The sequence below is a fragment of the Fusarium oxysporum genome, chromosome IV (genome assembly GCF_013085055.1).
Source record: "Fusarium oxysporum Fo47 chromosome IV, complete sequence".
Taxonomy (NCBI): Eukaryota; Fungi; Ascomycota; class Sordariomycetes; order Hypocreales; family Nectriaceae; genus Fusarium; species Fusarium oxysporum.
Window position 1 is genome coordinate 567,504 of NC_072843.1, and position 12,647 is coordinate 580,150.

Genomic DNA, 12,647 nt, shown 5'->3' on the forward strand with positions numbered 1-12,647 from the left:
GTGAGTGAGAATGAGTGGATGATGGCTGTGGTTGACGTTGGAGATTCTCCGCAAGTAAAACCCCAGAATTCGCTACACAATCAAGGTTTTTTCTCCAACGTCTGTCTCTTCTGTGTAGGGAGCGTGTCGTGAATTGTGTAACGCGTAGTGATCGTCGGGGGTTGTGGTCGAAGTCGCACCGAGAACGATGCCGTAAGCCCAGAGATTGACCAATACCAGCGCTCCAAAATGGGGCTGGCACCCATGGCGGTTTAAGCTTACCTTGCGGTGCCTTGGACGTTACGTCATAGCCCAAACTCTACAACTAACAACACCAAGAAAATTAGAGAGGACGTCCACTGTAATTCTCGCCAAGTTTTTTGGGTGTACGTACCCCAGAGGGAGAGAACCCCATGCCAAGGGGTTATTCGCATCCACATTCTTCCAGAAATCCAATCATCTTTGATCCACTTGCACTGACTCGTTCCCCCATGGACACCCCAAGGCCCCGTTGTTCAGTGCAGTTGCTCGCTCGCCTTGTTGCGGTTCAGGTTCTGAGGCCAGCAGCAGAGATGGAGAGAGAGGAAAAAGATACTGGAGAAACCCCAGATGATGAAGGATGAAAGCAACGCCACTGACATCGGCCCTTTATCGTCAAACGTCGTTAGAGACTAATAACCACATGGACCTCTCCACGCTCTGTTGTCTGCAATGCCATCTCTAGTGAGTCTTGGGTGCTGTAACTGTGAGGTGATCTGCATCTGGCACAACGGCTGTCTCTGAGAGAAATGGGCTTGACTTGGCTTGACTTGACTTCCCCATGACGACTGCCAAGTTTAGTAAATGATGCCCGCCCCCATCCCATCTTCTCCATCATCATCATCCATCGCGGAACGGAAAGACATGCCCTGTCGGGACCCCCGACTGTTGCCCTTTTCCCCTAATAGTCTTATGGGGCAGGGCCATTTCCGTTTTTCTTCGTTCTTATACCCCAGGTCTTGGTCTTGGTATCTGAAGAATAAAAGACCTCGTCTTCCCGCCCTTTTTTCTATGCTTTTTGGAAACAGATCTTTATTCTAGTTTTATTGTATTTCCTTTTCTCATTAAACCTGTGAGACAGTCGTACACCGTTGTAACCATGCTGGGTCAGAGGTATGTCTCTTCTCTCCCTTACTATTCTGGTTATCGATCCCAGCTAACACTCTCAGGTCTATCAAGGTGAATGGCGCCGACTGCGGCATCGAGTCCATCATCTTGGGCATTATCACGTCCATCGGTGGATTCCTTTTCGGTTACGATACTGGGCAGATTAGTTCTATGCTCCTCTTCCGAGACTTTATAGATCGCTTCGCAACCGGTTATGACTATGATAAGAACGAAAAGGTCTTTGTGCCTATTATCCAGTCGACCATGGTCAGTCTCATGAGTATAGGAAGCTTGATCGGTGCTCTATCCGGTGCCTAGTATGTCCCAACGACCCTCGCGCAACCCCAAAACGTCAACTGACAAGCTCTCAGCACTTCTGATTGGTGGGGACGTCGAAAGAGCATGACCTTCGGAGTCGCCTTGTTCATTATTGGTAATGTCATTCAGATCACGGCGATGGAATCGTGGATTCATATGATGATGGGTCGATTTGTTGCCGGTCTTGGTGTTGGTAACCTCTCCGTCGGTGTTCCCATGTTCCAGTCCGAATGCGCCCCTCGCGAAATCCGTGGTGCCGTCGTCGCCTCCTACCAACTCATGATCACAATCGGTATCCTGGTTTCCAACATTGTCTGTCTCGGCCTCAAGAAGATCGATCACAGCGACGCATCCTGGAGAATCGTCATTGGCCTCGGCATTGGCTTCTCTCTCCCTCTCGGTATCGGTATCCTGTGTGTCCCCGAGTCTCCTCGATGGCTCGCCTCCAAGGGCGACTGGGAGGGTGCTCAGATCTCACTTGGACGTCTTCGCGGTATGAAAAATAAGCTTGATCACCCTCTTGTCCAGGACGATCTGAACGAAATGCGCGGCATCCTCGAGAAGGAGAAGCAAGTCGGCCAGGGCGGCTGGCTCGAGTGCTTCAACCCCAAGAGCGGAGTTCCCAAGCTCGTCTGGCGCACATTCCTCGGTTTCTTCATCCATTTCCTCCAGCAGTGGACCGGTGTCAACTACTTCTTCTACTATGGCGCCACCATCTTCAAGTCTGCTGGAATTGAGGACCCTATCCAAACACAGCTCATCCTGGGTGCTGTCAACGTTGGTACTACTTTCGCGGGTCTCTGGTTCGTCGAGAGATTTGGGCGTCGTTGGCCTCTGCTCATCGGTGCTATTTGGCAAGCTGCCTGGCTATGCGTGTTTGCTTCGATTGGTACGGCTATCAATCCCGAGACAAACAGCACAGTCGGTATCGTTCTTATCGTCTGCGCGTGCATGTTTATTGCATCTTTCGCCAGTACCTGGGGTCCCATGGCTTGGGTCGTCATAGGAGAGACCTTCCCTCTCCGTACTCGTGCCAAGCAAGCCGCTATCGCTACTGCCGGTAACTGGCTTGGTAACTGTAAGTTACAACCATCCTTGGGATTTAATTGCTTCTAACAACCATAATAGGGATGATCGCTTTCCTCTCTCCTATCGCCGACGCTGGCATCAAGTATGCTTTTGGCTTCGTCCTGGTTGGAACCAACCTGGCTGCTGCTCTTCTCATCTGGTTCTTCCTCTTCGAATCTCGACAACTCAGTCTGGAGAATGTCGATCTCATGTATGGTCAGGAGGGTCTTAAGGCTTGGAACAGTCATAAGTGGGTCCCACCTGGATACATCACCCGTGCCCAGAGAGATGAGGCCGTCTTCCGCGGAAATGACAAGGGTAGAAATAGCGAGTCTCACTCTGGAGAGGATTCTCGTGTTGAGAAGATTGATGCTTAGAGAGAAAGGCTGCTTGAGAATATTTGTGCAAGCACTGGATGCATACGCGGCGTTCGTTATGGTTTTGTCACTATAGTTATCATACGGAGTTGGCCAGTTTGACGTAAGAAATGCGATCAATTATCATTATTGTTTTTATCTAAACTGGTTTTGTAAAATGTGATGGGTCTTATGAATAAGATTCAACGCTTTGAAACAACCCTCCTTGTAACATTGTGAATGCATTCCTTGTCCGCGTATGGTCCATCACTTTCGTCAACGTATATTCGTTTAGGACCAGTTTCCTCATTGCCTTTCATGTGTCCTTCAACTGACTCGCTTACATACCCAGAAGTCATTTATCATGTCAATGTTGTTTCTCCATGCAGATGTCTTCTCCCACTCCTTCATAATATCGGTACTATCGACAACTGGCCCTGACCACGTTACCTCTGCTATAGCTTCGACTACATTGTACCGAAACAAGCATTGTGCATGTCTGCTGCTCCTGATTTCAAGTTTTCGAAGTTGTGGCATCTTTCGTGCTGCTCTCGCCGCAGAGCAGAGCAATTTCTCTATTTTGACCCGATTTTGCGTCTCGAATAAATCTGTCGATAGCGTAAGTGTCTCAAGATCAGGCCACCTTATCAATGATTCCAAGTCGTCCTCTGAGACGGAGGCGCGGAAGAGATCGAGGAAGTCTTTGGCATCGATAACGTCCGTTACAGACATGTGTGCCAGTTCCTTGGAGTATTGGCGGAAGCGTTTGGCCAAAATGTTTCTTAGTTTAACATCGCGTGATACCCAATCCTGGAACACAGCGCATTTTCTTCCATCGATGGATAATGTCTTGACTGAGGCTGGGAGCTCCGAGGCAAAAGCTACAGAGGCATGTCGGGTCCAATCTGTCTCGTCACCGGCGTCGACAGAAGCCCATCGCTCGATGGTGACATCCTCAAGGTTTTTGAAACTCTTGAACATTTGAAGTAGAGTTCCTGGGTATATTCGACGGAATTGCGTATTGCGGATGAGGAACTTGGAGATAATAGGGACGCGAGGGAGGATGGCATTTTCCTCTATGTAGTATGGTCGTGCATCTGCGCGTCTTGCTGTGGTGAGCTCAATATCCTTCCAACCTATGAGGTCATGCCTACAGGTGTTCCAGTGACCCCGTATCCTGTGATCAGCATACGGCAAGCCCCACAACCTGTATTGTTCAATGTAAGGCCCGTGAGGATTGTCGTAACGGTAAGGTTCTCTTGACCCCGACTCCTTGTGGACCTTGTACGCTGCAAGATCCCGTTCAAATATACGCTCTTGCCGCAGAATAGGAGCCCAATCGTCGTATGCGTAAACACTTAGCTCAAGGGTGATTCTGTTCTCTGGATCCCATAGAGAAAGGATATCCCAGAGTCCAAAGATGGAATGGGTAAAGACCCTGTCCGCACGGAATGTTACTTTAGGCTTTTCGAACCTCTTGATTTTGGTTGAAATCCTGGGATTGGAATTAGGAAGATAGATTCGATACCATATATGTTTGACGAAACCTTGGCGTCGGGCGGTCAGGAGTCGTGAGAGGCAGCGCAGGTCATCTTGCTCGATAGCGAACGACCTGAAATTCTTGCGCTCGAAGAAATTCTGCCAGGACTTGCAGACGGTGGCGTAAGGGGCAGTTGAGGGTTCTCGGGAAATGTCTTCCAGGATCATGTCCTGGATCTCGGGAGGGAGGGAGTGGAAACGAGGAGGCATGGTGTATGGTTGGAAGGGTATATGTTGATACTGACAATGTTAGGGAGGATCGCGGGAGTATAGAATGGTGTTTTCGAACTGACAGTATGTGTTATAGTATAATAGCTGGAGTATATAGTGATTCATAAGAATTCGAACGAGGGATTGATGTTGCTTTTGTGTTTGTAGCATAAGATTGAAGCGCTTTTCGATGGGTGCTTGAATAGACGATGCCTGAGTATGATAATGTTGGAAATGAAGGCGAGTCGTTGCTTAAATGTCCTTGCTGGAACATTTGGATGCCATTGAGATGTTGGTAGTGGGAAATGTTTTGAAAGGCTAGAGTGAACAATAGCATGCGAACAGAGGGACCAGCCTGGTGAACAGATGGGCCGAACAGCAGAACACAATGATGGTAAAAGAATTCTTTGAACAAGATGTCAAAGAAATCAACATCAAAGGGTCTTATCAATTGTATGTTCGTGCTTTTAGAAAAGTGAGATACGTTTTTCCTCCCCTATTGCGATGTCTTTGGTGTTGAGGTTGGGAATTGTACGAAGAAGATGCAGCATGACTGTTGGATTATCAACGAAATATCTCCAGGAACATACCGAACGCCCAAGAATCATTGAGGGATTATGATACATGTCTATGATGTCTAGACCTCCTCAGCTTCTACTGAAACTATTGACGAGCGAGTATAGATGTTGTATAATGTTGACATAAACACTCGCTTCCCGAGACCAACCCATGCAGTATTCGGTCCAAAAGAATACAATCATTAATTTCTGAAGTCCAGTACTCGCCAATCCTGCGCAGTCCAATTGTTATTGTTCCCCCTCCGCCTTAGGCACCGACCCTCTTCGCTCTACATGAACTTGCCAGTGCCCCGCTAACCTCCATCTTGCGTCCATCTTCTTTCTACTCAAATTTCACTCTTCCTGATCACAGAAACTCTTCAAATAGTGCAAAGAAAGTAAAAAAACCTCACGCCAGTCCTTAGATATTCAAGGTAAGTGATCGAATCCTCAGCGAAGCAAAGACTTTCTAGAAAAGTAGTCTGGCGATACTACTTAGAGGCCTATGTGGTGAATTTCAGAACGATTGCTTACTCTTTTTTCTTTATTCTACAGGCCATCTTTTCATTTTCTGAGTCAATGTCAGCAGAACCATCTTCGCTGTTACCAGTTTTCATCGCATCTTCTTCTACGATACACACTTTTACTTCCACGACATACGTCTTCCCTCCCCTTCTTCTCTCTCACCACCCCCAACACGTCACAATGTCAACCACCTGCGGCCACTCGTCTACCTACGTCGATTGTAGCAGAGCTGCAGCGAATTCAGGATTCGTGCGACCATCTCCGGAGGAGAGGACCCTGGCCATGGCTAAGACTGGCAGACTGGCCAGGGGGGCATACCTCTCCAAGGAGGATGCTGCAGATAACGAATACAGCTTTCCTGGACCGTTGGTGTTGCCGGGAGATCACCTCACCGAGCAGCCAGAAGAGCACGGCCAGTCTTTTAAGGACTGGTTCGAGATGGAAGCCACCCAGCAGCGAAATGGGATAATCTCCCGTCGAAACAAACTCTATGTCGTCATACCTCCAAGCATGACACGTCCGTCTGAGGAGATGAGAGACTGGAATAAGCCTGTCCTGCCACCAGACTCTCCCCCCGGTACAGAGAGATGGAATTCCACGCTGAAGATGTTCAAACAACTGATCGTTTATCTCCGCGCATTTTACAACACGATGCAAATCACCCAGTACCCAAAAAAGATCTCCTTTCTACCTATTGAACAGCGCAAGCGAGTTCATTTCGTCGACACTCCACAAACACAAGTCATCGGCCTTAAGACTCGAGATAGGCGAAAGCCCTTTGAGATTCGGTACCGCCCATCACCAGATGGCGTTTCAAAGATACAACTTAATGTCTCTGACTTGAGGGATGCGCTCATGCGTAGTATACCCTCAACTGTCCATTCGTTTGTCATGATAGTCGACCATGACATGTACGAAGATGGCGAGGGAGCCTATGTTACAGCCAGAGCATGGACCTCAGATGGAGTCGCAACTGTGTCTATATTTCGCTACAACCCATCTTTAGATGGGTTGGCAGGCATCGACCCATTGCATAGGTGGCCAGCGAGCCACTGTAAGGCCAACGTGGATGAGAGGTTCCGAGTCCTAAATAAGACCAAAGGCTGGAAGAAGAGGAACCGCCTCTCTTCCAAGGCCTTTGGGAAACCTCCCGTCAAGTCTGCGCTTGATCTTGCGATCCAAGCTGCCAAGCAAGCTGGGCAGCCATCAACAAGGGAGGAACTCTCGAACCAATGGTTTGCACGAGTTGTCTTTGCTGTTTCTCGGGAAGCGACTCATTGTTTTGGGTTAGGCAATTGCACCTATTACTCATGTCTGATGCAGGGTGTAAGTGGGATCCGCCAGACCGGCGAGATACCCCCGTATCTCTGCCAAGTCTGTTAGTCGAAGCTCGGGTGGGAGCTGGTCCTTCTGCAGCATGGGTTTGAAGGCGGAATCGAAAGAGAGAAGACCTGGCTGGAGGCCCAATACGCTGCATTGAAGGCGTTTTGCAACAAGTGGAACAAGATCCCCCAGTTCGCCGCGTTTGTGGCATGGCTGGAAAAGCGACTCGAGGATCGCAAGGCGTCAGTCATTGATTGGCCAAAGACCATCCGAGACATGGTCGATATACATAGAGTAGGTTCGTTCTAACTGAGCCCTCCATACTACACTAGGTAGCTAACTACTATTGCTAACTAGGAGCCTGCATACAACAGCGGCAATCAAAGAAAACCCCCAGATACTCCCGGGAATAACGTCGAACCCATCGATCAACACAGTTTTACCTCCAAAAAAATCCTCCATCAAAAGTTCTTTATCCCAACTTCCTCATCGGGAATACTTTTAGCAACCGTTATCTCAACCGGGTCCGGCTTCGGCTTCGGCGCCGATGTCGTGCTACCGACTCCATTATGTCTTTATTCCCCACCCATTTCACCTTACAAATCCTCCCTCTCAAACCTCGACATCTCCAATTCTGCACCAAATATCTTCAAAATGGTGCGTAAGTCTCTCGCGGTCTTGGCGACTGTAGCTGGAGCTTCAGGCTTCACCCTCGGTCCTTTCGGAACTCAAAAGCCCATTGGCCAAAATGAGCATGACTTCAAGTGCGATTTGCCGCCTGTGCTCTCACCCGGAAACGATGGTCTCCCTTCCGCCAGTGAACTATTTGACTCAAAAGATGCTTTTAATAAGCAAGTGAAGCGTCATCAAGCGATTGTGCGCGTTCCGTCAATTTGTTACGATGATCTAGGTGATGTGGATAAAGACGAACGTTGGGCGCCTTTCTACGATTTACATGATGTCCTGGCAAAGACGTACCCAGCCATGTAAGCCACCGAACTCAATTCACAGATTCTTACTGACATGTTTTAGACATAAATATGCGAAGCTGGAGAAGATTAATAAGTTTGGTCTTGTTTACACATTTACTGGAAGCGACGCTTCGCTCAAGCCTTATCTTCTTGCAGCCCACCAAGATGTTGTTCCCGTACCTGATCCATCGACTTGGACGCATCCGCCTTTCGACGCTTACTTTGATGGAGAGTGGCTTTGGGGACGTGGAGCATCGGATGATAAGAACAGTCTTACAGCTCTCATGTCAGCCATTGAGACGTTGCTCACTGAGACGAAATGGCAACCGAAGCGTACTGTGATCCTGGCGTTTGGATTTGATGAGGAGTGCTCTGGTCCTCGAGGCGCTGCTAAGATCGGAGAGTTCCTAACGGAGAGATATGGCGACAACGGTATCCCGTTCATTTTGGACGAGGGTGGTTCGGGTATTCAGCTTATTGACGATACCCTCTACGTTCTCCCCTCGGTGCAGGAGAAGGGCGCCATCGATATCTGGGCTGAACTTCGCGTGAAGGGCGGCCACAGCTCCATTCCTCATCCTCACACAGGAATCGGTATCATGGCCGAGATCATCTCTGCTCTTGAATCCAAGCCCTACGAACCTGCCATCCTCAAGGGAAGCCCTGTCTACAACCATCTTGTCTGCTTGGCACGCCATTCCCCGGATTCTCACACCAAGCTTCATGATCTTCTGAAGAAGGATGATCTGGAGAAGCTGAAAGATGAGCTTCTTCATCTTGATCCCATGGCCAAATTCACTATTCAGACGACACAAGCGGTCGATATTATTCGAGGCGGTCAGAAGATCAACGCCATGCCAGAAGTTGTCAGTCTTGGTGTCAACTACCGTGTTGCACCCCAAGACAGTCTTGACAAGGTACAGGAGCAGTTCGTAAAGAACATTGATGCCGTTGTTCAAAAGTACAATCTTACCCTGAGCGCCTACGAGGATGACGCAAAGTCTCAAAACATCAAACCTGGATTTGACTACGATGGTCATCTTAAACTCACAGCGTTCCGCAACTCAGTCACAACGCCCGTATCACCTACCAGCGGCCCAATCTGGGATATTTTCTCCGGAACAATCCAGCATAGCTTTGCCTTTGACGGCGGAAAGGTTGTACCTGTTGGTGAAATCATGACTGGTAACACCGACACGAGACATTACCTGAGTAAGTGCATTGTTACACGAGGCGAGGGAATATGCTAATAGATTATAGACTTGTCACCAAACATTTACCGCTGGACACCGAGTCGACAGCGCGGTTCAGAGAACATTCACACAGTCGACGAGAGGATCAGGATTGAGTCGCACGTGGACATTGTCAAGTTTTACTACGACTTGATCCGCAACTTTGACGCAGCCGATTTCTAGACCCTCAATCCATAGAAGCATCGATTACATATGCAAACTCAATGGCATGATCTCGCGCATCAATGGCCCGAAATCTACCGACAACATACGCTTTCTTCACCGTCTCAACTTAGCTTCAGTCCGGGAACTGCACCCGAGTGCTTTTAACCCCCCACGCTTCTCCACACGAACGCATCGGGCACTTTGTTAGCCATCTCCACATTCTCCTCTTTGCCTGTGTTGGCTATGCTACATATGTATTTTCTGGGTTCATCTTATGACCCGTTCGTGTTGTTCCCCGTCATGAATGAATTGCTTGTGATTCTTGGCGTGAGTGTGTTCTCACTACCTGTTCAGTTGTGCTGCATGTATATCAGTAGTTCTAAGCTTGTACAAGTACCTGATTTGACTTGCATGTAGGCATGTAGTGAAGTACAGGTACAGCACAGACTCGGGCTCCCCCCGAGGACATCAACACCATTACAAACTCAGCTTCTCTTACTTGCTCTTTCACAGCGTCAACTCCACATCCAGATCCAACTGCGGGGTTCCCCACGATTGACAATCCCCATCCAAGCGTCTCTCTTCCAGCTCGTACACCCAGCATATCCCCATTGAACATCCGACACCTCGTGTAAGCATCATCACCCCAAAGCGGCAATGTCCAGCGTGCTCCTCACCAACTTTCACCCCCCATTGGCTACGCACAATCGACCACGAGACACATCTTTTTCCTCACCGGCTTCTGCTGCACACGCGTGGGATTATTAAAAATATGGCCACTTTGCGGGGAATGGTAGTTTCCATGGGGTAATCAGGCATATGATGTATATCCTTCAAGCATTAAATTGGTATTTTTATGTACATCGAAATTATTGCTACAAAACAGCCTGATATGATTGATGGCTGTGTAGTGTATGCCCAACGCCACAACACCATCTCCGTGCTTTGCTTCGAAATAACAGGTATCGTCATCATCAACGTCGTCACCGCTCAATGCAACCTGCTTTTGTCCCCCAGACCCAAAAACATGCTTTTTTAAAGGGTAACTTCAAGATCCATTACCTCTTGGAACCCCTGTGCAATAGTATCAAGATCCTTCTGAGATGGCGCCACGCAAGGTCGTCTAGGTTCGCCTCCGTACCCGGAAAAGTGTCCCAGTGCTGCCTTTACGCCAACGAATCCAGTCTTGATCGCCGTCCAGTCAGCCTTGGCCACTTTGGCTTGCAGCTGACGGGCTTCTTTCCAGTTTCCTTCTTCTGCGAGCTCTGTGATGCGAACGCATGCTTTGGGGCAGAGGTTGGCAAGGCCTGAGATGGTGCCGTTGGCTCCGACGGCGTGGCCTTGAAGGATGAAGTCTGCGCTGCCGCCTCCGACCCAGAATCCTTCTGGACAATCAGCTGCAATGCGGGCGAGCTTTCCAGTGTTGCCACATGTGAGCTTGACGCCTACGACGTTGGGATGCTTGGCGATGCTGAGGATCGTGTCGGATGAGAGGTCTCGACCAGCTGCAGCGCCGGGGAAGTTGTACACCAGAAGAGGAATTGGGCTCTTGTCTGCAACGGCGTAGTAATGCTGAATGACTAGATCATCGGGAAGAAGTCCGCCGTAGTAGCTTGGAGGTAGAACAAGAGCATGTGTAGCACCAGCCTTGCCAGCATCTTCACACAGTTCAGTTGTCTCCCTTGTGCTCTGGGCACCACAGCCTGCGATGAGAGGAACACGCGTACCGCTTCCCTCGTGGAAGATGGTATCTCTAGCAACGCGGATGATGGTGGTTCGTTCTGAAGGAGAGAGGTGGGCGCATTCTCCGTTGGAGCCGTGGACAACAATACCAGCTACTCCTGACTCGAGAAGCTTGATGATGTGTTTCTCAGTAGCTGAAGTATCGACTTCGTCCTCGGGAGTGAAGAACGCAAGGGTAGGAACGTATACGCCATCGCCGAGGCGCAGCTGAGAAGCCTTGGGAGAGCCCATGGTGGGAGATTCAAGCAATGTCGAAGGCATATGGTATGATATAAGTGCAAAGTATATAAGTGCAAGCAGATTACACGCAGCAAGCAGTTTCTTTTTATACAAGCAAAGCAGAGGAAAACGAAGAAAGGATAGTATGCTGAAGAGGCATTGTTCAAAAGAGGCTGGCGTCAGCTGCTCTTTTATGTCCAACCAAGGACTAGGTATAAGAGTGGCGTCCTTGTCATGAGGTAGCCCATTCTCAGGCTCAGGCTCTTGAGTTCGAGAGAGGCATGGTTCGAAAAGCGTGGGGGTTAGGTCCGGATCCTTGGGTGCGTGGTGAAAAGGCGGGGGAGAGACACGACAAGACATCCGCTGAGCTCCGGCCGAGAGACTCCGGGCCGAACCGGTGACCTCACGCGAGTCAAGAGACATGAAGTGATCGTGGGGGTCTCCAGTGCAGTTTTCTACTGCAATTGAGGGTTTCAATGGATCAATACAGGGGCGTTTGAGAGGGATCACTTACACGGAGAGTTACACAAACGCCACCTTTACGAAATGGAAGCAAAGATGTCGAGCATATTGTGAAGGCTGCCATCCATCACAGAGACCAGAAACAAACAGCGATCATCCTCGCAGAAGCAGGTACCGTCCGTTCACAAGTCGCCTGACTACTCTAGCCCCCACGTCCAGCTTGTCCAATAGCACCCGCCAATTGCCGTGTAACCTCAGAGAGGAATGCTGAAGAGAGCGTGGGGGGAGCAACAAGCTGAGAGAAGAGACAACGCTAGAAGACATCTTGTGAATTGGGCATTCTAATTGATGGAATATTCGTGAGGGGGGGAGGGCAGGTGATCGTCGTGATCTGATTGTGGTCTTGGGAAGAGAGCGCAGCGGGCCACTGCAGACCATTTTTCTCACGTGCATTTGACGTGGGGGGGGGGGTTATTCTGTGTTTCTTCTCTCTGTTTATGCTGTGTTGTATGAATCTGATCTTCAAATGATGGATGCTGCTATTTTGGTTCTATTTATATCTTGTTTATTTCCGGATGTAGGCGTAATTGGTGGATTGTGGAGTGGTGGCATTACTCACTGCCGATGCTGGTTCGTTACCCTCATAAAACACCATCTACTGCCGGGATGCACTAGAAATGCAGGTCATCTTGTCATTTTGCATGAGAAAACACCAGCATATTATGATGGGTAATTTGAAACATGGCTTTCGGTAGTCAGACAAGCATACAGATGTTCCCAAGCGGAATTTAATAAATCCGTCTTCAGGGGAAGCTGGCATTGCTTTTTGTTACT

General features: G+C 49.1%; 4 protein-coding genes across 4 annotated transcripts; 2 read left to right on the plus strand and 2 right to left on the minus strand.

The window, feature by feature from the left end:
* Positions 1-1,117: 1,117 nt before the first annotated feature.
* FOBCDRAFT_317827 (general substrate transporter) lies at positions 1,118-3,003 on the plus strand (the record flags this gene model as incomplete). Its single annotated transcript, XM_031180054.3, has 4 exons — positions 1,118-1,131; positions 1,188-1,442; positions 1,497-2,521; positions 2,572-3,003. 4 exons carry the CDS (start codon positions 1,118-1,120, stop codon positions 2,886-2,888), a joined length of 1,611 nt encoding a protein of 536 aa, XP_031045941.3. The 3' UTR covers positions 2,889-3,003.
* A 54-nt stretch (positions 3,004-3,057) lies between these two features.
* FOBCDRAFT_180029 (uncharacterized protein) lies at positions 3,058-4,616 on the minus strand (the record flags this gene model as incomplete). Its single annotated transcript, XM_031180053.3, has 1 exon — positions 3,058-4,616. One exon carries the CDS (start codon positions 4,614-4,616, stop codon positions 3,195-3,197), a length of 1,422 nt encoding a protein of 473 aa, XP_031045940.2. The 3' UTR covers positions 3,058-3,194.
* A 1,262-nt stretch (positions 4,617-5,878) lies between these two features.
* Positions 5,879-9,407, plus strand: FOBCDRAFT_272103 (uncharacterized protein; the record flags this gene model as incomplete). The annotated part of the gene is made up of 5 exons (XM_031180050.2): positions 5,879-7,024; positions 7,082-7,315; positions 7,379-8,007; positions 8,054-9,204; positions 9,253-9,407. The coding sequence occupies 5 exons, from the start codon at positions 5,879-5,881 to the stop codon at positions 9,405-9,407; spliced, it is 3,315 nt and encodes a 1,104-aa protein (XP_031045937.2).
* A 785-nt stretch (positions 9,408-10,192) lies between these two features.
* FOBCDRAFT_219831 (uncharacterized protein) lies at positions 10,193-12,271 on the minus strand. The gene has a single exon (XM_054704113.2). The coding sequence runs from the start codon at positions 11,772-11,774 to the stop codon at positions 10,425-10,427; it is 1,350 nt and encodes a 449-aa protein (XP_054560088.2). The 5' UTR covers positions 11,775-12,271; the 3' UTR covers positions 10,193-10,424.
* Between the last annotated feature and the right edge of the window lie 376 nt (positions 12,272-12,647).

What these genes read in the sequence shown, in the direction of transcription:
- FOBCDRAFT_219831 (XM_054704113.2), bottom strand. Translation starts at nt 11,774, where the DNA reads ATGTCTCTTGACTCGCGTGAGGTCACCGGTTCGGCCCGGAGTCTCTCG.